The following is a 27,240-nucleotide window of genomic DNA, read 5'->3' on the forward strand; positions in this document are numbered from 1 at the left end:
GTGTGTGTGTGTGTGTGTGTGTGTGTGTGTGTGTGTGCGTGTGTGTGTGAGTGAGTGCGTGTGTGAGACAATCTCCCTGTCTCCCTGTGCCTCAGTAACTACCGCCCTCCAGTCACTTTTAGACGAACGTATTCCATCTAAAAGGGTGCAATTGTGCATGCAGGGAGAACTGGTCTGCAAGATGAACAGAGCCACACACAACGATTGCCTGAACTTAAAAAGCACCCCATCACACACAAACAGACAAAGACACACACACGCACACATGCGCACACACACACACACACACACACACACACACACACACACACACACACACACACACACACACACACACACACACACATGAAATCAGGCTTTAACCAGCCACAGCAGGGATTCCATTTCCACAACACAAAACAAACAGAAAGATGGTATTGATTAAACAGCCATGTCAGACAAGCAGCCCTAGCAACTACGCACAGAGGCCGCACAGAGTAGGGCAAACAGCTGAGGGGTAGCGAGGGATAGAAAAGAGTTGGAAGAGAGGAGAAAGGGATAGCTTACAGAGAAACAGAGAAGAAAGAGATGGGGGCGCTGAAAAATGGGAAAGCATTAGGGAGAGATGGATAAAGGGGAGAGAGAGAGAGAGAGAGACTAAATGTGCTATCGAAGGGAAGAATAGAGCATTGGCCACCGAGAAATCTAAATGGCCTAATGAGGTAATTATGCAGTTAAGTGATTGGATGACCTGAGGTAAAAAGAGGGTGGGGCCACTACGGGCTCAGATTGGGGACGGGCGGCGGTGGGGGGTGCATTTAACGAAGAAGCAAAGAGCCCGGGCGAGGAAATGGGGAATGATTTTCTTAAAGAAGGAACACAGGATGAAAGGACCGCGGCTGAGCCGTGGATGATATGCAGCAGGCAGAGCGGGGTGAAGGAGGGGGGGAGTACAGAGAGTAGAACAGGAAGAAGAGAAGAGAAAGGGAGAGGGAGGGAGGGGGAAGGAGGGAGCAAGAGAGAGCGAGGGAAGAAAGGATGATGATGCCTGCAGCTTTGAAAACACCATGTCTGACACTGACTAACTGTGACAAACTGTGTACAAAGCACGCACCCAAACAAGCACTCCTGACAAACTGTGTGCAGAACACGCCGGCAAACACACCTGTCGACGGCAGCATAATGAAACACACAAGCTCACTTGCGCGCACATAGACGAACGTACATACTGTAGACGAACGCACATACACACACGTACACACACACACGCAGTCAGACAGATAGGAGACGGCTGCTGCACCTTCTACTCACTGGCCCAGATTACAGCCTGATCTCCTTGATTAAACCCTGACACTAATTACAGAAAACATCATTTAGCAAAAGTCGCATCACAGAGCGTGTCTGTTTTATACCACCAGACGCAGGTCCCACCCCCCTCGGGGACCCATCAGGAGCAGAGGCCCTGATTAGCTCGCCTCGCCGTCATTTATACCCAACTCTATCCTCTTTCTCTCCTCCGCATCCTTTCTTTCCTGCGCTCTTTCTCCCCGCGCCCCTGTTGGCCTGCTTCCCCCCCCTGTGGGCTGCTAGCCGGGCCCGACCACCTGTCTGCTCCATTTGTGGGGCTTTTCTGAGTGAGGCTGGCCAGGGCCGCTGGCAGTGTGGTAACAACAGCAAGCTGTGAAGTCTCATGACAAGGGGATCGTTACTGATGTCTCCCAACGCGGTGCTGTCTGTCTGTCTGTCTCTTAAATCAACATGGCACCAATCCGCCCCCCCGCGGCTCTATTTTCCTTTTATAACAGTGATGAGGCGCATACTGGCAAGATCATTTGCAGAAGTGACAAACAGTCTTCAGCGCGTTCTACTTTCTTCTAAATGTAGTGGAACCGGAGTCCCAAAGAGCGAAAGGGGTCACTGGAAGGGGTTTGTGTACCAGTGATTTGTCTGCCATCTAATTGGTTCAAAACCTTGTTTGCGGGCTATTTGTCATGGAGGTGGAGTGGCGGGCAGGCTGATGTCTTTTGGGACATGTTGACCTGTCTCTGGACTTGCTCGGCTGTCCCATGCTCTCTGCCCCTGCATGCTTAGCAGAGGCAATCTCCTCAAGATAATTGAGTTTGAGGCTGGTTTAATGTGGGTGTATGCTTACTGTCCCATCTGCGCTCTTACCTCTGTGTGTGTGCGTGTGTGAGAGAGTTTCTGTGTGTCTGTGTGTCCATGTGTGTATGTGTGTGTGTGTGTGTGTGTCTGTATCTTTGTCTTTGTCTTTGTCTGTGTGCATGTAGGTGGGTGTGTGTGTGTGTGTGTTTGTGCTCTGCTCCAGTGATTGTCCATGAGCCGCCCTTGTGTGTGTGCATAGTGTGCATGAAAAGCGTCACACACAGTTATCCAAAGTCTGCGAGTGTGCCTCATCAGCTGGTACACTCGCTGCAGGGAAAGGTCAGTAAAGATTCTTTTCTCTTCCTCTCTTTCTCTCATTCCTCCTCTCTTCATCTCTCAATTTTCCCTCCCTCCCTCTCTCCCTCCCTCCCTCCATCCTCCTCTTCCTTGTGTGTGCTCTGGGAGGGATCAGGCAGGAATCAGGGCCAACTGCCCCTGTCATCTCGCATTTGCCCACAGCAGAGGAGAGAAAGAGAGAAGTGAGACAGGGACCGCTGGACACAGCTGTGCCGCCTTCAGGAGGTCAGAGCCAGAAAGAGCAGAGCATAGAGGACGAGAGGGAGAGAGAGAGAGAGAGAGAGAGAGAGGAGAGGAGAGGAGAGAGAGACAAAGGGTGGAGAGATGAAGAAAAACAAAGAGTGATAAAGAGGGAGGGAGAGAGAGATAAGGAGGAAAGGAGAGAGCAAGAGACTGAGAGGGAGGGAGAAGCAAAGGGGAAGACAGAAGGATACAGAAAAAAGAGAGAGAGAGAGAGACAAAGAGAGGAGTGAGAGAGAAGGATAGGGTAGATTAGCCTCAAGAATAAAGAAATGATCACAGGAATGCTAAAGGAGGGTGCTTGAAATATCCTTGTGCCTGTGCACTTGCAGTAGGGCTGGGGCGGAAATGTAGGACAAGGCAAACGGATTGAATTGTTGTCTGTCACAGTGCTCAGACCTGCCTGTTGACTTGCTCACACACTGGGAAATATTCACTTTACTGCATCTCGCCCCTCCACCCCACCTCCCCTTCATCTGATTCCGCTGGCCTTGATCTTCACTACAGTGATGCCTTGAGTCGTGGACGGGGATTTGAAAGAACCGCGGCGTTGCTGCTCATCGCAGATAACGCCCCGCCTTTGATGGGCCAGAGGCGCTGTCTTGCTCAAAGGACGGCTCACGAGAAGTCAAATGGAATTCCCCGGCATTGTCCGTTTGTAATGATTGGATTTTACCATGGACCCAAATGAATATTCCTTTGCGTTTTCTGTTCTACTGATCGTTTTTGGTTGTTTTTTTGGTTGTTGTTGTTGCTTCCTCAGGCATTTCACTGACACAAATATTTATGGGTCAAAAAAGAGACAGTAGAAATCAGACAAAACTAGTTGTTGCAACCAGATCAACAAACTATTAACCTCGATGTCTTGAGGCTCTCTGCTTGGATTTATTGGCTGGCTGGCTGGCTGCATGTGTGTTTCTGTGGGGAAACGCCGATAGGGCTTCATTACGGTAATTGCACGAGAGGTGGGAGAGTGAAACATGTTACATTTCAGATCACACTTGGCCAAATAAATCTGTGGCCGCGATGAGAGCAAGGCCAATTGAAGGTCTGCTAATGAGTATGTGTAGCTGGCAGGGTGATGGAGTAGTTCTAGCATTTATTTCCCTCCACAGGTAGAAATGGTAATCAGGGGGAAGACTGATGTGAGCAGCAGGAATCCCTGATGCTGAGAGAGAGAGAGAGAGAGAGAGAGAGAGAGATAGATAGATAGATAGATAGAGAGAGAGAGAGAGGAGAAGATCTGGTTGTGGAGGTTGAAAAGAGAGTGCACTGAATGCATCTCAAAACATCTTATGAAGATGTGAAGTCCTTGAGATGGTTATTGAGAGTCCACAGAGACTGCAATGATGGGTATGAGTGATGGAGGGGCAGCAACAGATGAAGAGAGAGGGAGTGAGTGAGGGAGGGAGAGAGCGAGGGATGGGGGAAGGGAGAAATGTATAGCTGTGATGCTTGAGTCGAGGGGTTGTCATGGTGACTGGGGTGGAAGAGAGGGAGGCAGGCTAGTATTGACACCTTCTCACACACACACAACTGAGATGCACTTTGGTATTTGCACACACACACACACACACACACACACCATACACACACTCTCATACCAGATACACTCACTCACTCATATACACCCATGGAACATACAGCCACAGTGAGACTGAACCAGGATGACTCATACAGCTGAAATGATTCAAGTACATCCCTCCAACCGGCTTAATGAACCCCATGATACCCTTCATCCTGCTGCATCCTCCTGCTCAGTGGCTTGGTGCGGGTCGGTCCCGACTGTACCTCCACACAAAGCCGGTGTGCGTATGACTCAGCCGGCTCTTTGTCCACTCTAAGCCCATTTGAATGGCAGGCAAATCTCCTCAACCGATTTCACTTGTCACTCTGTTGCTCATGCTCATATGATCCACTCACATGGATGACTGGAGTGATTGTAGGTCTTTCATCAATGTGTGTGTGGTTTGTGTGTTTGTTCCTTGTGTTGATGACTGTGTGTGTGCATGTGTGTGTGCGTGTGTGTGTGTGTGTGTGAGTGTGAAGACTGAAAGAGCTGAGAGGCAGAAAGTGTGCAGTTGAGCAGTCTGATGCTGCTGGAGATAAGCGAGTGGTCCAGCGGTTTCTTGTGGAGGCTGAGCTGGCTGCGCTCGGAGCCTCGCCCCCTTACATAAAGCCTGAGAGCTCTGGCTCCACAGAGACGCCTGAGCTGGCCTTCCTCCTCCTCATCCTCCTCCTCCTCCTCCTCTACTCCCCCTCGCTGTGGAGGTGAACGCGGCTCCCACCACCACCACCGCCGCCGCTCCCGCCGCTTCTGCACTCGTCCGTCCTTTCCTTGTTTCATTTTCTTCCTCATTCCTCCTCTCTTCTCGGAGTTCTTCTCCGCTCACCGTTCCCACGAGGTGCTCCATTTGATTACATCAGGAGCACTCAGGATATAAGTGCTGCTTGTGCAACTTTTAACAAAGCTAATGGGGCCCGGGGAGAAGTCGTCTCCTGACCTGGTTAATGAAGATCTGACGATAGGAAGCGTGCAGGAAATTAGCGGCTATTAAAGTAGACCTCCCTCTTCTCTGAATTTGGGGAGGATTTCAGTGCTCTGTGATATACAGTGTTATCTCACTCTTTATCTGCTTTCCCTTCTCTTCCTCTCTCCCTCTCCCTCCCTCTCGTTCTCTCTTCCTGTTTCAGTCCAACTCCCTATCTCAGACTGTTATTCTATCTCATAGACTCTTCGTTAGGCCTTTATCAGCCCACAAGATTTATGTGTTTTCCATCAGTGACACTGAGAGTATTGATGCTCTTCAGCATCCACCACTGCGCCCCCCCCCCCCCCCCCCAGCATCTCCCATGTGTATGAACGCATGTAGATATCGGGGATAATGACCGATGTGGCCTTTGGGGGGGGGTTGCGCTAGCCCACAAATGCTAATGGCCGCTCAGCCTGGGGTCTGCCTTGCTGCGCGTGCTGCTCCTCCTGCTCCTCCGCCCGTGAGCGCATGTTTCTCACAGCTAGAGCGGCTCCCCTCGGGGCCCTCCCATGCAAATGCCATGGAATGCTAAAGCAGCGCTGACCTTGTCCTGCCAATACGTCTCATTTCCATGTGGGAGGGGGAGAGCAATTGGCAGGGATTAGGCACGACCTAGGAAGCGCTGGTAAATGTTTTCGTTCCACGTTGGAGGGTGGCATTGGCTCAAGGCCAGCGACTAGACAATGGGTCCTTTTCAGAACAGGAGAGAGGGAAAAAAAATATCAATCGCTGTACACACAATGCAGCCTCGTAGGTAATCAAACCTTGAACGTTTGAATGAGACGAGAGGGCTTGCAGATGGCATGACGTTTCAGTTCCAGTGTGTGGGGTTGGGTGAGCTGTGTGTGTGTGTGTGTGTGTGTGTGTGTGTGTGGTGGTGGTGTGGGGTCTGCACAGGTCCTTTTAGGATGTGCCCAGCGAGGCGAAGAGGACCTGTTAGCCATCCAGCCATTGAGCGGGGCAGGCCTTTTGGGTGACATCCGTCAATGAGGCCCCCTGGAGGCCGAGGTCTCTGGCAGTGGCTCCCCAAGGAGCTACTGACCTGCCCCTGCGTGTCACCCGACACCGTCGCAGCTGTGACAGCGACCGTGTGGGTGTGTGCATGTGTGTGTGTGTGTGTGTGCATGTGTGTGTGTGCATTTATAAGTCTGATTTTGTGTGTGTGTGTGTGTGCATGTTCATGTATGTGTGTGTGTGTGTGTGTGTGTGTGTGAGAGCCTGTGTGTGCTCCATAACCACATCTCCCACTTATCGCCTGGAGGCCCAAGGGGAGTACTCCAACACCCCTCCCCAGCACGCTCCACCTCCACTCAGCCACACATCTGTGAGGGAGGGCGCAGCTCTTGTCATCAAGGCCCTCCAGGTGCCGGGGTTCTGCTTGTTCTCCTCCTACGTGCTGCTGCTGCTGCTGCGCTGTGCTTCGCTCCTCTTTGTCCTCCGCGTTCGCTGTTGTGATGATTTGTGCGCTATTACTCACCCCTACCACGCTTGCGTTTGAAACTTTTAGGTCGCGTGGATGTATTTTTGGTATACGATGATCTGTGTAACCGTGCAATTTTGTGCCTTTCAGTTCTTGCCCTGCCTATGGATCGAGGTTGAATACGCTCAGCATTTTAACAAGCTCTGTCTGGGATGACTGTAGGATTTGCACTTGCGGGTGGGGCTGGTTTGTCCCCGGGAGCGTGACCTGCTGCGGGTGTGTGTTCAGGGGCACTTAGAGCACTCTGCTGCGTTTCTTGCCCTCGGTCCAGCTCGGCCTCTCCTCCCGCGTTAAGCTGGCGTCCCATATCCCAGAAGTGGATACGGTGAGATGTTTCTGGCCAGAGGTGATTGCTCTCTGTCTCTCTCTCTCTGTGTCTGTCTTTCCAACTCTCTCTCTCTCTCTCTCTCTCTCTGTCTGTATTTCCAACTCTCTCTCCCTCTCTCTCTCTCTCTCTCTCTCTGTCTGTATATCCAACTCTCTACCTCCCTCTCTCTCTCCCTCCCTCCCTCTCTCTCTCTCTCTCTGTTCCTGGCCCTCTGCACTCCTCGGGCCGCTCCTCTAAACGCCCTCACCTGTCTCATCCCACAAATCCCCGCTGCTCTGACAGCCAGCTCCGCCGAGCAGCCACGCCACGGCAACAGGAGCTGACAGAGGGGGGAATTGCGTGCATGTCTTCCAGAAAGGAGGTGGTGAGGGAGAGCACACAAGAGCCCACAGAGAGACACAGAGAGAGAGAGCAAGGAAGAAAGAGAGGTAGTGAGAGAGTGTAAAGAAGAGAGAGGTAGAGTCAGAGAGTAAGGAAGAAAAAGAGATAGAGAGAGAGAGAAAGGAAGAAAGAGGTAGAGAGAGAGTAAAGGAGAAAGAAAGAGAGAGAGGGAAAGGAGAGCAGGTTGAAGGTCAGAGTGGCTGTCTGAATGAGGCAAACAAGAGAGGGAGGCAGCATGCGTTGGGGTGGAAGAAGTGGACCGGCGAGATAAAGGGACAGAGGGAGGGGGAGGAGGGGGGAGGAGGGAGAAGGTCACTGGTAATGGCTTTTCCGCCTAATTTCATAATGTTATGATGGCTGCTATTTGCTGGAGCTAATAATGGTCCGGGGCAATTCTTTATGAGTCTTGTGTATGTGTATGTGTGTGTGTGTGTGTGTGTGTGTATTTGTGTGAGAGTGTTGATGTGAATATGTTTGTGTGTGTGTGTGTGTGTGTGTGTGTGTGTGTTTGTTTGTGTGTGTTGTATTATCGTTTTGTTTGTTTATTTAAAGCTACTCACCTGTCTTATCTGTCTGTGGCTCAGTGCCATTGTGAGGGTGTGCTGGGTGTTAATGACATATTTACAGTCAGGCGGCTCGGATAAGCTCCGTCTTCAGAGAGGCCTGTTCTGTGCGGTAATTGGGCCCAGTTCGGCCCTGTTTAACGTCTGGCTGGCCGGCTGATTGACCAAGTGTGCCGAGCGTGCGTCATCCCTCAGCACCTGAGGTGTTTCCCCTAATGAACGGGCTTGTTCCACAGGCAGGCTCTGTCACTGGCAATGACACTAACAAAGTAAACGTGACCCATTTAAATCTCTTTCTCTCTCTCTGTCTGTGTGTGTGTGTGAGAGAGAGAAAAAGAGAAAAAGAGCGAGCACAAAAGAGAGAGAGGCGCTGACTGTGGACTGTGAATCTCTAGGTGTCGTATCTAATCTGGCTATGTGTCTGGGCATGAGCGCAGATTGGCAGTGGGTCTCTGCGGAGGAGAGTGGTGCTGAGCGCCAGCTCTACCTTTACCCCACATATCATGCGTGCTCCTCCTCCCCCTCCCCTCTGCTCACTCCGCAGAAAAACACCACGTGCGCCGACTGTAAACCCCTGTTTATTTGGGCTTAATCGGGGCATCAGTCCACGTTATTTCACAGTCAGTCAAAAATTTACCGACAACAAAACACTCTATGCACCAGGGGTCTTTCAACTTTTAACTTTACCTTTGGCAGGCCAGCTTGAAACGGACAAGAGCAACGCGTTCCACATCAGAGCTCATTAACCGTCTCCGTTGATCAGTCGACATAAAGTCCCATTAAGGGAATATGATCCCCCCCGTTTATCAGCCGTGCCAGGCTGCCTGGGATTCTCATCGTGCGTTGTGCCTGTCTGCATGCATCCCCCATTTGGTAGATGCTATCTCTGCCTTCTCTGTGTCTTCCTCTGTCTGTGTAACCATCTAATTAAATGTTAACATTATTATTACACCCGATCCCCTTTGATCTCCCTCAGACTATGTCCTTCCCTCCTTCTCTTCCTTCTCCTCCTCTCCTCTACTCTCCTTCCCCCCATCAGACCTTCATTCTGTGTCTCTGTACCACCCATCCACCACCCATCCACCTCTCCCACCTCTCTCTCCCTCTCCCTCTCTCTCTCTCCATCCTCTTTCTCTCTATCTCTCAATCCTCTTTCTCTCCTCTCCTAATGAGTCCACTCCCTCACTTTAATTATTCACCACTTCTTTTATTCCTCCATTTTTATTGTGTCTTGAGGGGAAAACATCAATAAATAAATAAGGCTCACTGTTGCTTCCTCTGCATCGCAGAACTCGGCGCTCTGACTGAAGGGATGAGGACAGAGACAGAAAAGATGGGGCAGAAGGAGGGAGAGAGGGAGCGAGTGATAGAGAAATGGAGAAAGACGTGATGAGAGAGTGAGAGAGCAACGAAGGCGGAGAAAGAGAAGGGTGTGAAGAAGTAGAAGGAGAGAGAGAAAGTGGCAGCAGGAGAGTAAGGTAGAGAGAGAGAGGGGTAGAGAGAGAGAGAAGTAATATCCCTGTCCTCCTCTTGACTTTGAAAGAAGGTAGTAGATAATCACACACTGCAAATGGAAAGAACATAAAATACAATTTTATCTGTGTGTGTGTGTATGTGTGTGTGTGTGTGTGTGTGTGTGGGAGCAAGTGCGAGTGTGCCTGCCAACAGGCATGACTCTGTATGTGTGTATTCCTTAACTGCCTGCATGTCAGTGTCCGTGTGTATGAATAACTGAATTTGTATGTGTGGGGGTTGGGGGGTGCTGTGGAGACCCTGTTGTCATGGCAACATGGATGGAGAGAGTAGGCGGTAGCCCCCTCTGACAACCTTTATTTTCTACAGCTTTTTGTCACTCCGATATTAACCCTTAACCCTGGAAGAGAGGGAGGCTTTGAACAGGCTTTCACAGAATGAGAGGGAGGGTGGAAAAAACGAATGGAACCTCTGCACACAACCCATTCACAACATATACACAGGGTGTGGCCTGACCAATAGGGCTGTTGTTGGTGATCTTCAAGCCCTCTAGCCACACTGGGGGATTTAGATTTTTTTTATTTTACTTTATTTTTTTAGATCTTTAACTGGGTGTTGAGTGGCAGAAATACTCTCTTTTTGACCATACATATTCTAATCATGGAAAAAAAAATGACACCGAAGTCACTGCCTTCATCAAGCAAAATAATCTTTTACCTCCTCTGTCACCGCCCGACACAGTTTTCCGCTGCCGCAGCAATCCTCAGGTGGCTGAGCGGCGAGCGTGCAGCCTGCGTTCTTCTCCTCAGAGGAGTGACACAGGCGTGCTAGCCACACATCAGTGAGCGCGCCCAGAGCGGCGGCAAAGCAGACGAGCAGAGCACTGGGATGCAGCCTGCCTAGCGTCAGGCCTAGAACAGTGGAAATATTGCTGCCTGTCAGCAACATGCGGTGCAGCCATCAGCGTGAATTTTATGACATGAGATTCAGAGAGAGAGAGAAAGAGGGAGCGAGAGAGATATATATGAGATTGGGATGGGCGACTGAGGCACAGGGAAAAACCTCTAAGAGAAGTGAGAGGTACTGGAGGGGGATAGCGAGTCAAAGAGAACAAAACGAATTATTGATTATAAGGAGGGTGGGGAGGGAGGATTTGCTTCTCATCCCGGCTGAGTTTGGAGTCTCGCACTCAGCTTCAATGTAGATGCTGCAGCTGTGGTCTCTGTTTTGCTTCAGAATGCATTGACACACCCATTCATTCACTCACAAACACACACACAAACACACACACACACACACACACACACACACACACACAAACACTCTCACAAATGCAAGCATGCACAAATCCACATCAACCATGCATAATCTGCTTTCAACTGAATATTGACTTCTCAGACCCTGTAATTGGTACCTTACCTTCTAAACAAGACGGCCTAATGGGATTAGTGAAACGGTTATGGAGCTCATGTTGTGCCGTTGGTCTGTGAATCTCCAAAGCAGGCAGGGTGTTGTTCACAGGACCTCTCTCTCTCTCTCTCTCTCTCTCTTTCTCTCTCTCTCTCTCTCTCTCTCTCTGTATTTGGACCCATAACAAACTTAACCCTGGAGTTATCTCAAAGCAACAGGCTCATGCATTACACATGAGCACAGACAGGAAGACAGAGAGACACACAGACAGACAGGCATGCAGATAGAAAAATTGATTGGCAGCCAGACAGACTGACAGACAGGCACAGGCACAACAGGCACAGGTATAGCATGCAAACAATGACCGGGCCCTGGCATCAGACCAAATCTATGGGTGAGCCCCTGAATATGAATTATGAATTCGGGTGAATTCAGGGCAAATTGTACTGACAGCGATGGGGGGAAGGGTATAAATAATTTACCCACTAGGGGGTCGGTGAATTACAAGCCCCCCCACCTACGCTGCACAGGCACACCCCTCCCACGTCGCCTCCCCTGGTCCCCATCCTGCCTCCCTCTCACTCTGCACTCCTCCTCTCCCCATTACCCTTCAGCCATCCCCCCTTTCTTCTCCCTTGCCCTCCACAAATGAGTGTAGCACCTCCACCTCCCATTCTCTCTCTCTCTCTCTCTCTCTTTCTCTCTTTCTCTCATAATCTTCCTCTTGACACCCTCTCTCTCCTTCCCTCTCACTCTGTCTGTCTCTCTCGCTCCTATGATTTTGCAGACAGACCGACCCTCAGGGGGGTCTTGAAGGCTGAGGGAGGGCGCGTGTATTCATTTATTTTCCCCCCACACTCTCTCTCGCGACCCGTCCCCTCCAACACTCTACAACCCAGTTGGGGGTGGTAAATATTTAAACAACAGGCAAGACAGGACACCAAGGCCTGAATACGTACTGTACGATCCTGAACTCACACACATACGCGCACACACACACACACACACACACACACACACACACACACACAGAGAGACACAAATAAACACACGCATCCTTTTACATGCCCGTAGTTAGCATACACTATTTTCTACCGCTAGTTTTTTTTTATCATCACAGATCAGCTGGGACCAGACCCTACAGATTGCATCAGAGAGAGCCCGTAATGTAATTTCAACCACAATGACCATCAACATCTGTCACATCAAGACAAAATTAACATTGAAGCAAACCACACATTCCAGGGCGGTTGAAGTCATTATGAAAGTGGCTACTGAAGATGTGGAGGCAGAATTAGCCCAGCTAGCCTGCTCTCCTGTTGACTGGGCCCATCCCCCCTCCCCTCTCTTGACTTTGATGAGGGGCTGTTCAAACGCATCTCTGGTACGCTGGCAAATCCCATGGAACCATCGGGAGTGCTACAATTTGCTCCCACTGAGTGGACCTAAATGCTAATTTGGAATTCTCTTCAATGGGGGTGGGGGGTGGGGGGGGGGGCGACATGTGATTCTCGTTCGCCAGCCTGTTGGGTGAGCCCCTTGAAGTATTCCAGAGACATGCTCTGCATTTAAACACAATTTTTTGTTTGTTTTCCACCCATTTGCCCCCCGGGCCCTTGACTATTAATGCATGTCTGCTGATATCGATAGTGTTTTATCCTTAATTGTGTTTATTTAATGGTGATTAGCAGTTGCACAAGCCACACCAGATTATAATGATGACACTGTCAAGAGAAAAAAAAAGATCACAACACATTTTTTTTCCTTCTCCCTTTTTGCCAGCAGGTTGTTTTTAGACTGTTGTGGTCTGGCAGTGTTTGTTTTTCCACATTGTCTGTTTGTGGCCCTAGTGTTGCGCTTGCAGATGTGGCCTTGGGGCAGCGAGGGTCTGTGTGTGTCTGGGTGTGTCTATTTGTGTTTCTGCGTGTGTGTGTGCGTCTACAGTATGTGTGTGAGGGCCACAGTGGTGAGCCCCTGCGGGGGCCTCACAGCTGCCACCACCACCCCCGCCGCCGCCGCCACTGCTGTTTGCCCTGCTGCCCCGGGGGAAATGAGGCAGGTAACAGGCTTTAGATGCTATCGGCCGGCAGCTGCACAGCGCCGTGTTCTCCACCTCAGCCCTGGTCATTGTGTCAATCCACCCCCAACACACACACACACACACACGCACGCACGCACACGCCAGTGATAATAGACGGACACGCGTAAGCTCCGTCGCAGATGCGTTTGCTCTCCTTGGTTTGTGCGTGTCACGGCCCCCTTATCAGCATGTTTGGGTGTTGTCGTCCCCTCCCCCCTCGGGCGAGGTCTCTCATTACACAGAAACCTGAGCGCTCCTCTCCCGGCGCCTCTTCACCTTCCTCCGTACCTCCTTTTCTCCTCTCCCTCCCCTCCTATTATTCTGTTCTATTCACTGACTCCTGCCTGCTCCTCCTGCTCCTGCTCCTGCTCCTCCTCCTGCTCCTGCTCCGCCTCTATAGAAAACATGTCATGCTCAGTTGGCTAACACAGGCAGGCATACATGTATGCATGCATGCAAAAATATCACACTCACACACACACACACACACACACACACACACACACACACACACACACACACACATGCTCACACAGTGCGGGGGCCACTGTTTGATCAGGCGTGGCTCCAGGAACATTGGATTGGCAGCGTGACTCGCCCCTGAGAGGGAGTGGCACACAGACACACACAGAGACACACACACACGCACACACACATGCACGCACGCACACACACACACATATGCCTCACACTCTTGGGGTGTTAATCCAGTCCCGCTCAGCGCCTCCACAGTCCCATTAGAGCGGTGCTGATGAGAGGCTCCCTTATCGCGTCCTCTCTCTCTCGCTCGCTCGCTCGCCTCTGTTTTCCCCCCCCGTCCGCCGCGCCTCAGCAAATGTTGCGGATGAGCCTGTCGTTACCATTCATCCTCTTTTAATGGCATCTGCTAAAGGCCAGCAGAGAGGCGGCCGGTCCGTAATTGGCCACTGACACCCCCCTGCGAGCAATCCTCTGATCAGCCTGTACCAATATCCCCGAGCCAGCACCCACATGGGGAGAGAGGGGAGAGAGGAGGAGAGAGGGAGAAGAGGAGAGGGGGAGAGAGAGGAGGAGAGAGAGGGGAGAGGGAGAAGATGAGAGGGGGAGAGAGAAGACGAGAGGAGGAGAGAGAGGGGAGAGAGAGGGAGGAGGGGAGAGGAGGAGAGAGAGGGGAGAGAAAAGGGAAGAGGAGGAGAGAGGGAGAAGGGAGAGGAGGAGAGAGAGGGAGGAGAGAACGGGAAGGGGAGAGGCTGAGGGTGGGAATGGTGGAGGGAGAGGTGGCACATTGATTGGGAGAGCAGTGCTGTGATTTAGAGGAGGGGAGGATTACTGTCTCAGCTGTCACCTTCCATCACCCCCACCCTCCTCCACCCATCCCCCTCTTCTCTCTCTCTCTCATTCTCTCTCCCTCTTTCTCTCTCTCTCTCTTTCATTTTCTCTCTCTTCGTCCCGTTCACCACCTCTAGTCTAATACCCCTCCTCTCAGTCGTTCAGTGCTCGCTGTTGAGGTATTGAGCTGGAAGAGGAGGTGACTTGGTTTAATGACCTGACTAATCCATTGAAGATAGACAGCGACTACACACCAGCCTCACTCTAGTCCGCTTTTAACGGAATGACAAGGTGAAGCCACGTGGTACAACTGAAGAGCCACATCCATTTTAAATCTGCACCCTTTTTTTTTTTTTAAAACAAAACACAACGTTCATTATATCTGACGCTGCTGGAGTTGGTAGCGCGTTACAGTACAGAAGTGTTCAGGATTCATATAATAGTCCACTGTATCACATGTCCTGAAATATCAATATAAAATCTGTGTTTCTGGTTGTGGGTTGCAGTTATGCCGTCATTGAATGTCACATGAATTTTGGCCTTTAAAATAATGATATGCCATACATTAAGTGATTATTGTGATATTCATTGATGCCGTGACCTCGGGTCAGGTGGTCAGTGGGTGTTGTCCTTTTGAGTGTGGGTGACTGATATTATATTACACCTTTGTTGACTGTAAATGTCAATACCGTTGTGGATCAATAGCTGAGATTTTCCGTGATTTCGTAGCATACATAGTCTGGGTTAAGGTTCCACCTTTGTCCGGTGCAATCATCTCTTGCTGGTCCAATATTGGCAGAACACACAGTGACTTATCTGTGAGCTGTCAATAAAGCCAACCCACGACAGACAAGAATGATCTCTTTCTCTCTCTCTCTTTTTTATCTTTCTCCCTCTCCCCTAGTCCATCTCTCTCTCTCCCCCATAAGTCATGTATGTCCTCCTCCTCCTCCTCCCCACAACCTTCTGTCTCTCCCCAAGGTCACGCGTCACTGTGGGCTTGGCACTGCCACGTTACAGTGGTGCCGTGCCCAGGCTGCTCACGGCTGCCAGCTGCTTTAAAGCGTGCTGTACCCGGGCCAAGAACCCTCTCTGTCTAATTTCTCGCTCCCAGATAACATGCCTCGCTCTCACAGACTGATTCCATTCACACAATCCGTGGGGAGATTTCTCTCTCTCTCTCTCTCTCTCTCTCTTTTTCCCTCTCTCTCTCTGTCTTTTTCCTCCCTTCTGTAATGATGAGGCAACCAGATGAACTAAATGAACATTTGTTCTTCTGATGACGCTAATTAGACGACACCGCCTTCCGTATGTGTCTTTGTGTGTGTGTGCGTGTGTGTGTGTGTGCATGTATGTGTACAGTATGTGTGTGTGTGTGTGTGTGTGTGTTTTGGGGGGGAAGGGGGGGAGGGGGGGTACCAGGAGGTACAGATGGACAGCGCCAACGTTCCTGGAGAGCAGCCCTCACCCCTGCCGCATGACTGATAGCATCTCTAATAGGTGCCTGTCCTCACAGATTGAGAGAGGAAGTGTACTCCAAGGCCTCCACACAAACACTCACACACAAACACACACATGCACACATGCTCACACTCACACTCATCCAGAGTTCCTGGCCAGAAGCACACTGTACATGAGCTTTGGTTTTCCATGGTCTGCTAACCTTTGATGGACCCTTCTTCTCCTCGTGTGTGTCTGTGTGTGTGTGTGTGTGTGTGTGTGTGTGTGTGTGTGTGTGTGTGTGTGTGTGTGTGTGTGTGTGTGTGTGTGTGTGTGTGTGTGTGTGTGTGTGTGTGTGTGTGTGTGTGTGTGTATGTCTGTCTGTGTGTCTGTGTGTGTGTGTGTGTGTGTGTGTGTGTGTGTTTCCTGTTTGGCCACCTGAATGATCTGTTTGCATCTCTGCCGTAATGGCGCTGCTGCCATCTGTGAATCTGGTCTGCCTCTCTGTGTGGAGCCGTGCTCATCGCCCCGGCTCCCCCTTATTTAAAGAATAAAATCAATGTCACATCAACAAAGTGAATAAATAAATAAAAAGTCAAGTGGGCTTTTGACATGGATGTTGCCTCGTCTGTGTGTGTGTGTGTGTGTGTGTGTATTTCTCAGTGTATGTGTGTGTTCATGTGTGTGTGTGGGAGAAAGACACCCCTCTGGGTGCCCCCCTTTTGTGTGTGCTCAGTCCCCGGCTGTCTCGCCCCTGGAGCATGTGGGGCGCTCGGAGTCATTTATTCTGCCGTTCTGACACGCGCCGTGCCCCTCCCTCACTCCCCCACCTCTCTTTTATCTTCCACAGAGCAACCAGCGGGAGGGAGTGGACCTGAGAGAAGAGAGGAGACCACGGAGAAAAACAACAAACAGAGGCAGAAGAAAGAGAAACAGAGGTCGGCGAGCAGGAGTGCCAACGGGATTACTGGAGCGAGAAGGAGGGGGGAGATCCCAAAACGCCACAGAGAGAGAGAGAGAGAGAGAGAGAGGAAGCGAGCGAGGGAGTCAACAAACGAGGAGAGATAGAGAGAGAGAGAGAGATAACAGAGGCCTGCTCATCACTGCGTGTGCGAGTCGGTGTGGGAGTCACCGTGCCCACGTGTGTGAGTGTGCGTGCGTGTGTGTATGCGCGCGCGCGTGTGTGTGTGTGTGTGTGCTGTTGCGTTTAAGACTGCGAGAGCAGGTGCAAGTTTAATGGGACAGTGAGCAATGCCTACCAGCGCGCCAGGACAGCCGGTCGGCAGCAGGGGGCGATGCACACCTCTGCACCTCCGCCCTCTCCTCCCCCTCCTCCTCCTCCTCCTGGCCCACACCACCAGCAGACCCGCCCAGGCTGCCATCGACATTCCCCCGAACTGTAAGTACGTCCGCCGCCAGGGCCATAGGTATGGACTCCACACTGTGGAGTCATCTCCCAAACGCATGCAAACCCCCCCCCCCCCCCGTAGGTGTGCCTTGTGGTGTTATCTGCTGATACGGTGTTAGTGCGATGTGTTAGTGTGATGCAGCGCTATGCGATGTGTGTAGTGTGATGTGTGTGTAGTGTGATGTGGTGTTATGCGACGTCGTGTTGGTGTGTGAGTGCGGCGTGCTGCGGTGTGATGTGATGGGACGTGGTGTGATGTGTCGATTGGCATGTGCTCGTCTGGATCGGCTGTGAAGTCATTGATCGCTCCTGGACTAGATAGCGCAGCGCTGGGAGAGAGGTGGAGAGGTTGCTCTTGGAGAGCCACAGAGTCTCTCACCGTTGAATTTTGAGTGTGCTTAATTGCTCCCATTGATCAGCCCATTGATCTGGTTTGGTGGGGCAGATCTGTTACTGATAGGAAGGTAACTCAATCAGATGTTGATTTATACCCAGACACTTGCATGCCTTTTGCTGTTAAAATGGGTTTGCTTCGTTTCCTGCGTGAGGTTTTGCACATCTGAAAATGCATTTAAGTATAATGCTATGGTGCTGGTACTTCAGATGTGTATTGATGACTCATGGGCTGAGTATAAGCACCCACACGCACGCACGAACACACACGCACACACACACACACACACACACACACACACAGAGGACACACACAGAGGACACACACACACACACTCATACACACACTGAAGGAGAAATACACATGGATGATGAAAAGCAGTAAAAGAGAAATACTATCTGCAGCAGATTAAGGTGTCAGGGCGGAAGAGAACCGCTCGTAAAGGTCAAGGTCTCTTTTGACTTTCAATCAGTGACCTTTCTGCGGCCAAGGCAGCAGAAGTGGTAGCCGTGTAGTCAATAAGGGCCATTTGAATTTCCTCCAGGACAAGCAAACAGAATCTGTTCCATTTTTTGTAGCCTAAGGGAGTGAGTATTGAGAGGAAAAAATAGAGTGCTGCTCTTTCAAGCATGCTTTAAATTGTATTATTTGGGAGAAATGTTGATGTCTTAGAGGAGAGATTAGAGCAGTGGAAATGTACAGCAGTCTTGGAGATGGGCACACATACAGTCAGGCTGTTACCCATCTGGAGGCAAACAAGGGCATCTGTGATGGGTGAATGGCTTACTGTATGCCCAGACAACGGGGAACACTGCATGGGAACTCTTTGGCTTGGTGCCACTATGTCATTAGTTATCTCGACTGTGTCTGCATGCAAATGACATGTTTTGTGTTTTTTTTTTTAAAGCATATTTATTATGTTTTATGATAACTCAAGCATGGAATTCAGATAAAAAACTGATTTCTGTATTATTTGATTTGGCATGGGTTTTTGGTTAAGTCTCCTTAATGTCCCTGCTACTGGCATGCGTTGATGAACATTCAGACATGTTGGAAGCGGTAACTCCGTCTGGCTGCCTCTGACTAACAGAACTCTTTGCTTCTCCCCTGGCTCCCTCCCTGTACCACCAGACCAAATACCCGACTGTAAGTGCTTTTTGGCTTCCAACAGCTTCTGCTCTGACTGTTTGTTTTTGTGTGTGTGTGTGTGTGTGTGTGTGTGTGTAGCTCTGCCCGGGAATCACTATGGTTCCGCCCAATTGTTGCCTCAAAATACCATGGCTTCCGCATCCCACCAGAACTAACAGATGCACCTCAGTGAACAAATTCCATGGTGTTTGCAAACTGAGGTGAATGTTGTTTTAGATATCTCTCGTGGGTGAGATATCATCAGGAAAGCAGAGACAGTGCAAATTGACGTGTTTCTGAACAGCAGGAGTGACAAATTGGAAAGAGAAGGGACTTAAGGATAAGTGGGACAACGATGGTTCCAGTGACTGAGAAGAGCCTGCAGCAGCAAAATAAATATGATCAGTTGAGAAGACTGCCTTATTATCTCCATCACTGGAGATACTCATATTACCCCCCCCCCCCTTTATATTTCCCTCTCCTCCTCCTCTCTCTCTCTCCCTCCAGCTCTCTCTTCATCTCTCAATTCCACTCCTGCCCGGGCTTCTTCCTGTCCTCCTGTCCCTGACCCCTGCTCCCTCGCTCCCTCCCTACCATCAGCGTTCTTTTCCTCCTTCTCTCTCACCTCTGTTCACATCTCCTATTTATCTACATTTGCTACTAAAATCACTCACTCAGTTAACATTAGCACATCTCTCTACTGCTGTGAGTGCCTAATTAAACCTCAGCAGCTATATACCATTAGCATTTAGTTTAAACAGAGGATACATCTGCAGTGACATTGAGATCACAGTGGAGAGCTTAATTGGGCCCCAAGAAAATATATTGCCAGCGTAAACACAAGGGACTCGGGCATAAAACTGTGACCCAGTGCATAAATTGTACAGTAAAAAATTGGCAATATCCATATCATTTCCCGCCATGTGTGTGCTTTATGCATGGAGATATGAGCTGTTATTTATTGGCTGGCTGCGAGGGAATGAAAATGGGGTCTCCAGAAGCTATTCCAGAAGGTTCACCCACCTCTCCTCTCCTCTCCCAATCTCATCTGCTCCCTCACTCCCATATGTCTCTCCTCCTCTCTCTCTCTCTCTCTCTCTCTCGCTCTCCCCCTTGGTGAAACCACTCTCCTGTAACACCTCTTCAGGCAGATACATCATGTCCGCTGTAATCGGAATACATTGTTTTCCCATTTTCACCTCCTCACTCTCCATTTCCTCCCCTACGCTAGGGAGTTCGGTAATGACGCGGAGGCCATCTTGGCTCTTGGAGGGCGTCTGTTGGAATTAATTTCCATTCCCCCCCAACCATTTGTGACTCGGGCAGGGCAACTGGGCCAGTGGGGAGCCTTAGGCGTTGGTCACATGTATCAGTGGAGGAAAGCTGCAGTGTTCGTGATACACCATCTCTCCGTCTCTCTCTCTCTGTCAGTCTCTCTTTCCCTTTCTCTTGCTGGGCCTGCATTACTGCTCAGGGTAATTCATCTTCCCCACACACTCAGCAGTAAACACAGCGTTACTTCACAGGGCAGCCATCTTAGCTTGGGGTTTGGGGAGACTTGCAGAGGCAACGGAAAATGCATTGATGTCTTGATGGTCTCCTGTTAGGGCAAACTCCGACTGGACCAAGTGTCATGCCATGTGTGTGTGTGTGTGTGTGTTTGTGTGTTTTCTCCTGCAGTTAAAAAGCCTCCAGAGATCACTGCCCAGCCAGAGTCAATCACTGCCTTCTCCTCAGACATCATGCTCACCTGCGAGGCTTCTGGGAATCCCAAGCCCACGTAAGGCTCCTCCGCTCCGCCTTAACACCCTAATTGGGCCCGAGACACACTCCCAGCGTGCCGAGCTGCTCTGTTTGCACTGTCCTGATAAGCCGCTCGTGGCAGCCATTTAAGCTAATTACCCACAAAAAAAAGCATCATTTACACAGAGCCACATCTCACGCCAGATAAACGCTCATCCGTAATTTGGTCGTGTAATTAGCCTACATGAGAAATGAACTGTCTCTTTTGTCTGTTTTTTCCTATGTCCTCCTTTTTTTTTTTTTTGCTTTGTCTTGTTTTTTTCCGCTCCAGTTTCCGATGGGTGAAAGACGGAGTAGAATTCGACCTCTCCAGTGACCCTGATCTGAGGGTGACGCCAGGTTCCGGAACATTCTCGGTGGCCGCAGAAGACCAGCCCATCAGCCAGTACAGTGGCAAATACACGTGTTTCGCCTCTAATGAGCTTGGCACTGCCGTCTCCAACGAGGTCCAGATCACTACGGAGAGTGAGTGAACCACGTTCACAGTCCTCTTGGCACCGATTGTTCAGCTGCCTGTCTCGACACCTCAGACAGCTCTGAGAGCTCCATGCTGTTCAGTGGCATAGTTGGATCATCACAGAGTCTGTCAAGTGTGGACACAAAATCACTATAGAGTTATAGGACACCTCTCTCTATTTCTCTCTACAGTAGTTCTATCTCTCAAACACACTTCTCTTCGTTTCTCTCTCTTGTTCTCTCTATCTCAGCTTTATTGGCCCATCTTTCATCGCAATGATTTATTCAAAATGGATAATTAGACATTCAAATCTAGTCCAAAGTGTGTGGACCCCACAATATGCAGTGTGACTTATTCTAAACATTGCCTTGTATGCAAGACGAAATTTGCACTGCTCAACTGCTAGTATTAATTCCACACTGTAAGCAAAGACAGTTGTGTTTTATGAACACTCATCTGTAGAGAAATAATGATGTTAAAAAGTGAATGCAATAATGATAGGAACAAAGGTTAATTCTGGCCCACAGCAAGAATTCAGAGCTGTAGTGTAATGAACAATGTTCTAAAGAAGGCTTATGTAAAAGGAAATCAATGATTTGCCTTTATTAATTTTCGATCATTGCACCCCGCAATGTAATAATTATTTTTTATGATGAGGAAGATACTGGCTGCTTTATGAGGCATTAGCTGCCCGATTTGTGGTTCCATGCCTCAGGCCTAATAAAACTGAGTGCCTGTTTTATATCTCACTCAGCTGCCAAACATGTCTTTATAATAAAGACATAATGCTTTCTCAGACAAACACATATTTTCAATCTTGTTCATGGAAATCAAACATCTGGCAGCTTGAATAACAATTATGAGAGACATCCATCTACCTGGATCTTCCACGCTTCATACAACCTCTCCTGGTTTCCTTGACAACGGTTACCGCAGAAACTGGGTTGATGTCATGCTAGCATTTTCCAAGAGGACAACAGGAACTCCTGTGGGATAAGTGCTCAGAGGGGAGGTAGCTCAGAATGTACCGAGCGGCAGTGGGTTGGCAACGGCTCCCTACATGTGCACGGCTCCAGTCAGCATGGAGAAACAGTATGCACAGCCTGCGCCTCTGAATCACTCATTAAGGCCCATCTGAGTCAAAGGCTCTGTGCTGTTTTCAGAGATGAAAGACCATTGTAAACATAAAAATCATAGAGTAGGTTTCTTTTCTTTTGTTTTCTTTCTTTCTTTTCTTTTTTTAATTTTGTGTTTTGCTGACTAGAACAGCCGTACAGGATTTTCAGGTTAGTGAAGGTGTAGCCTTAGGAGAGTCTTTCACAGGTCCAGGACTGCTTTGTTTGCACAGAGTGAGGCCCGTTTGCAAGCTTGGATGACACAACTCCTTTACTTCATGCTGTTCTTGGGGGAATCCCTGCCACAATCTTGAAGGGCATTCTGATTTGAGAGGACAGCCCCTGCAGGTCTCAGATGGACCTCAGCACTCATCACTGTAGACTTCACTACCCCCGCCCCCCCCCCCCCCCCCCCGCGCCCCCCCGTCCCCCCACACACACACACATCCTGACCAAATTTAGCTTGCATTTCCGCAAGCCTCTGAATTCACGTAAGATGATGTTTGTTTAATATACATACACTATTCAAGAGACGGGGAAGTCAGACAAGGATAACTGAAATGGATGCTCAGGCTACTATTACTGCTAGCTCAAAGTCCTGGTACTGTACGCCTAAAATGCTCAATGAATGATATCAAGAATATTAAGAGGCTCCACAGGTTACCTATCAGCCAAAAGGTTTCTAACTATCTAACAGAGTGAAGACCTTATTTCTTTTTTGAGACTTGACTTGAGAAATGCACGTCCATGCCGGATAAGCGATTATATTTGAGTGCCTGTGTGTTAGGGACATTGGAAATGGGCTTCAATGGCCTCTTGGCCAGGCAGACCTGCAGAGGACATTCCTAAATTTCCCAGAAGTTCATTTGGGTATTCCCAGGCTATGAGAGACCAGCAATAGTGATCAAGTTGGCAATGACAATTAAATGTCATTTAAAGTTCTCTTGAATTTCTATCTCTCACACTTTCTTGGTTTGTTGTTGTTCTCCTCAGATCCTCCCACCATGCAGAAAGAAAAGAAGGTGAAGATGAAGGTTGAAGCCGGAGAGAGTGTGGTCTTAGCCTGCAATCCTCCAGCCAGTAGCATTCCTCCAAATATCCACTGGATGGACGAGAGTGAGTGCACAGCCCTCTCGACTGCCCTGTCCGTGTGTCTGAATCAGCATCTAATCCTAGTGGACTTATTTATTTATTACTCAATTTCCTGTTGAATGCTAGTTCACAAACAGCCTCGCAGTGGCCTCATTTGCCCTCTTTTTTGTCTCTGTCCTTCTTGATTGGCCTTTCAGGGTTGCATCACATTAAGCTCAATGAGCGTGTGGTGCAAGGCCTTGATGGAAACCTGTACTTCGCCCACACCGAGGTGGAGGACAGCCGCAATGACTACACCTGCAACATGCGCTACGCCCGCATCATGTTCTCCAAAGAGCCCATCTCCCTCATTGTTAACCGCTGTAAGTTACCGACGTGCCACAATTTTGCTGTTTAGTTCCTGCCATAAGCATACTTATATGGGTAAAAGGAATGTCAGTTGTCTTTGTCACACACATACACACACACACACACACACAAACACACACATACACACACACACACACACACGCATCATGTAAGCTGGTGTTGCATGTGTGGCACCCTGGTTGGTGTGTATAATGAGGTGGTGCAGGCTTAGGCATGTAGCCTGGCTGGGAACAGCTGGCCCCATGGCAGGCAGGTCAGTGGGGGAGAGAGGGCGGCTGGAACATATGTCCAGTTTGTTAATGTGACATGCCGTAGATGAAGAGGTACCGCGCGGCCATCCCCACCTGGGCCTGCAGTCAGTACTTTAGCCACTGCTCTGTGCTCTTGTGTATGCCTGAGGGGGAGGCTGTAACTGCTCTTGCATATGTATGAGTCTCTCTCACTCACTCTCTCATTCCATCTCTCTCTCTCTCTCTCTCTCTCTGTCTTTCTGTCTTTCTCTCTATCTCCATCTCCATGTGTGTCTCCAGCTAATTCAGTGGCGCGGAACCGAAGGCCTCAGATGCTGAGACCCACGGGCTCCAAGAGCTCGCACCACGTCCTGCGGGGTCAGACCTTGAGCCTGGAGTGTATCGCCCAGGGCCTGTGAGTCCCTACCTGCCCTCTGTCTGTCAGCCAGCGTGTGTGTGTGACCATGCATGTCCGTGCCGCCGTCTGTGGATACACCAACATTTCCATTTTCTCTCTCCTTTTTTTTTCTCTCTCTCTCTCTCTCTCTCTCCTTCTCCTCTTTCCTCCTTTTGTCCTTTTTGCCCCCGCTCCCTCCATCTTTAGCCCGACCCCCAACATCCAGTGGGTCCGGACGGACGGGGAGATGTCAGAGTCGCGCATCCTCAAAAAGAACAGCGGCACACTGCTGCACTTCAGCGATGTGCAGGAGGGCGACGGGGGCCAGTACCAGTGCACGGCCAGCAACACCCAGGGCTCGGCCACTCACGTCTACACCGTCTCTGTGGAGGGTGAGCGTGGATGGACACCAGCTCCATCTCTCTCTGTTTTTATTAGATTACATTACATTGCATTAGATTACATTACATTACATTACATTACATTACATTGCATTAGATTACATTACATTTGGCTGACGCTTTTTAACCAAAGCGACTTACAATGTACAGTAGTGAACATTTTAAGCTTTTTAAAGTAGTTCTAACAACAATTCTAGGAACATTTTAAAAAGGTAGAGTGCAGTGAGAATAACGAAACATGAAAAATGAAAAAGAATAATGAAAAATGTTTAATAAAGTTCAAATATTTTTATGGATCTTATGAATAAATACTCATATTAAGCCAACAAAGAGTCCTTGTGTTAGGGCACTTCTAGTATGAGTACAGTAACTGCAGTTACCCCAAACTAGCTGTTGAAACAATACTCAAGTGTTCACCCTTGTGTGTCCTGTTGGTATTAAAGACAAATCTACTTGACGACTTATTCATGACCAAAATCCTTGGATGTGGGGATGTGCATTGTACTGTACATATTTGGTGGTGGGCCCACTGACTGCGTGTGTTTGTGGGTTTGTGCAGCGGCGCCGTACTGGAAGAAGGAGCCCCAGAGCCAGCTGTACGCCCCGGGAGAGACAGTGCGTCTGGACTGCGAGGCCGATGGCATCCCCCGTCCCCAAGTGGCCTGGAGCATTAATGGAAATCCTCTCTCAGGTGACCACCCAACTACACACACACACACACATATGCAGACACACAGAGATGCGCACAGGCGTGCGCAGACTCACACAGACACACATAAACACACACACACAAACGCACAGACACATACAGTACACACACAAACACACACACACACACACACACACACACACAGAGTCCACAGCTACAGCGTGTGTTTGCCAACACTGCTGAGTTGTAGTATTACAGGCTTTTGTGCCTCAGCCCCCATGGCTGCTAACACCAGGGGAATATGAATCATTACACAGGACTGGCGGGAAGAGGAATGGTGTGTGTTATGTGTTACTACTGAATCAGCTAGCAGACTCTCTCTCTCTCTCCCCCTCCCTCTCTCTCTCTCTCTCTCTCTCTCTGTGTGTGTGTGTGTATGTACTTAAACGTGTGTGTTCTTGTTTTGGACCACAGAGGTAGACCCGAACCCCAGGCTCAGTGTGCGCGCAGGTGGCCTCACCCTGAAGAACGTGCACTACAGCGACACGGCCGTGTTCCAGTGCAAGGCCACCAACAAGCACGGCAGCATCGTGACCAACACCTACGTCTACGTTATCGGTGAGGGAGTGTTTGTTTGCGCCGCGCCGCACCGCTGTGCCCATCTGCGCGTGGGGCGCACTGCTTTATTGATATTCCTCCTCCCGCCCCCGCCCCCGCCTCGACCTTGTCTGTGGCTCTCTACTACGTCGCATAACAGCATTCTTATTAGCGGACAAAAATAGTGTTGTCTTTCGCGCACAATACAGCAATTCATCTTACTGTCATCACTCTACTATGTAATCTCTGGATGGTAAGGAGACGGGGGGAAAACAAGACCACAATGGCTCCTTGTGAGAGAAGGCCAAAAGAAATAGTAACAGTGAAGCAGCGAGTGGGCCACTGTTGTGGGGGGTAATGAGAGGAGGGCTGAATGCTCTTGTCTGTTTCAGAGCTGCCTCCGCAGATCCTGACTCCAAACGACGAGAGATACCCGGTCATCGAGGGACAGACAGCAGAGCTGGAGTGCAAGACCTTTGGATCACCACGGCCTGATGTTAAATGGTGAGATACACAGTACACACACACACACACACACACACACACACAAATGCAAGACAAACATACTGTAGAAAGTGTATGTATGTGTGTGGTAGTGTTTGTGTCTGTATCTACATGCTCATGTCTATGGTCTGTGTCTGTGTGTGTGTGTGTGTGTGTGTGTGTGTGTGTGTGTGTGCGCGCAGGGAGAGCGAATACTCCTATACCCCGCTGTCACCCCCGCGAGTGACCCAGCTGAGTCGAGGTGCCCTCCGGATCGCCAACGCGTCCAGCAGCGACGGCGGCCTCTACACCTGCTCCGTCCGCTCCACCAACCTCTCCGTCAGCGCCACGCTGGAAGTGTTCAGTGAGTCTGTCGGCCACAAGCGCTCACACTCACGCACTCGTCTGCCACAAGCGCTCACACTCACGCACTCATCCACACACACTAGAGCCCAGGACACGCCAAGCCCATGATCGGCCGTCACATGACGTCGGACAGTCGGACGAGGTTGGAAACTCAAGTCCGTCTGGTGTGTCCTGTGTCGTCGTCAGTCCGAGGAGCCATCGGCATTCAATTTTGCCGTCACACACACACACACACACACACACACACACACACACACACACACACACACACACACACACACACAAACATTTTATACCATACACTCACATACAACTAATACTAATATGTAAAACATAGAACATATGGAAAAAATACACATACTGTACACTGTGTACACTGTAGACATGTAAAAACCTTACAAATGTATACTCACTTGCATTCATAGACACAAATTCTGTCTCTCACACACATGCCGTTCCGTACTGTTATGCATCTTGAACAATCAGGAGAGAAAAAGGCTCTTCCTTCTTCCTTTTCTCCCCCCCCACTTCCCGCTGCAATTTCTCTTTATTGTCTCATTTAGTTTTCTTTTCATTTAATTCTCTCTCCACTCGGCCGCTGTCCTCTCCACTCAATTCATTTCTTCCCAATTTATTTACCGTAACGTGTAACCTCGTTTCCTTCTCATCTAATTT

At 49.7% G+C, this 27,240-nt stretch overlaps 1 protein-coding gene across 6 annotated transcripts in view; it reads left to right on the top strand.

Annotated features, from left to right (window-relative positions):
* Positions 1-27,240, top strand: part of l1cama (L1 cell adhesion molecule, paralog a) — a 46,038-nt gene that overhangs the window by 6,941 nt on the left and 11,857 nt on the right. For 5 of the 6 annotated variants that reach the window (XM_062540421.1, XM_062540423.1, XM_062540426.1 and 2 more), the window contains exons 2-13: positions 16,527-17,075; positions 18,610-18,624; positions 20,287-20,386; positions 20,681-20,874; positions 22,975-23,097; positions 23,271-23,435; positions 23,973-24,087; positions 24,277-24,461; positions 25,030-25,161; positions 25,594-25,737; positions 26,109-26,220; positions 26,403-26,563. In XM_062540421.1, the coding sequence (XP_062396405.1) occupies positions 16,928-17,075; positions 18,610-18,624; positions 20,287-20,386; positions 20,681-20,874; positions 22,975-23,097; positions 23,271-23,435; positions 23,973-24,087; positions 24,277-24,461; positions 25,030-25,161; positions 25,594-25,737; positions 26,109-26,220; positions 26,403-26,563 (1,594 nt within the window). In that variant the 5' untranslated portion in view covers positions 16,527-16,927. The remainder of the gene's footprint in view (positions 1-16,526; positions 17,076-18,609; positions 18,625-20,286; positions 20,387-20,680; positions 20,875-22,974; positions 23,098-23,270; positions 23,436-23,972; positions 24,088-24,276; positions 24,462-25,029; positions 25,162-25,593; positions 25,738-26,108; positions 26,221-26,402; positions 26,564-27,240) is intronic. The other variant, XM_062540425.1, reaches the window with a different exon arrangement.

The sequence above is a fragment of the Sardina pilchardus genome, chromosome 7, assembly GCF_963854185.1.
Source record: "Sardina pilchardus chromosome 7, fSarPil1.1, whole genome shotgun sequence".
In the NCBI taxonomy this organism is placed as follows: domain Eukaryota; kingdom Metazoa; phylum Chordata; class Actinopteri; order Clupeiformes; family Clupeidae; genus Sardina; species Sardina pilchardus.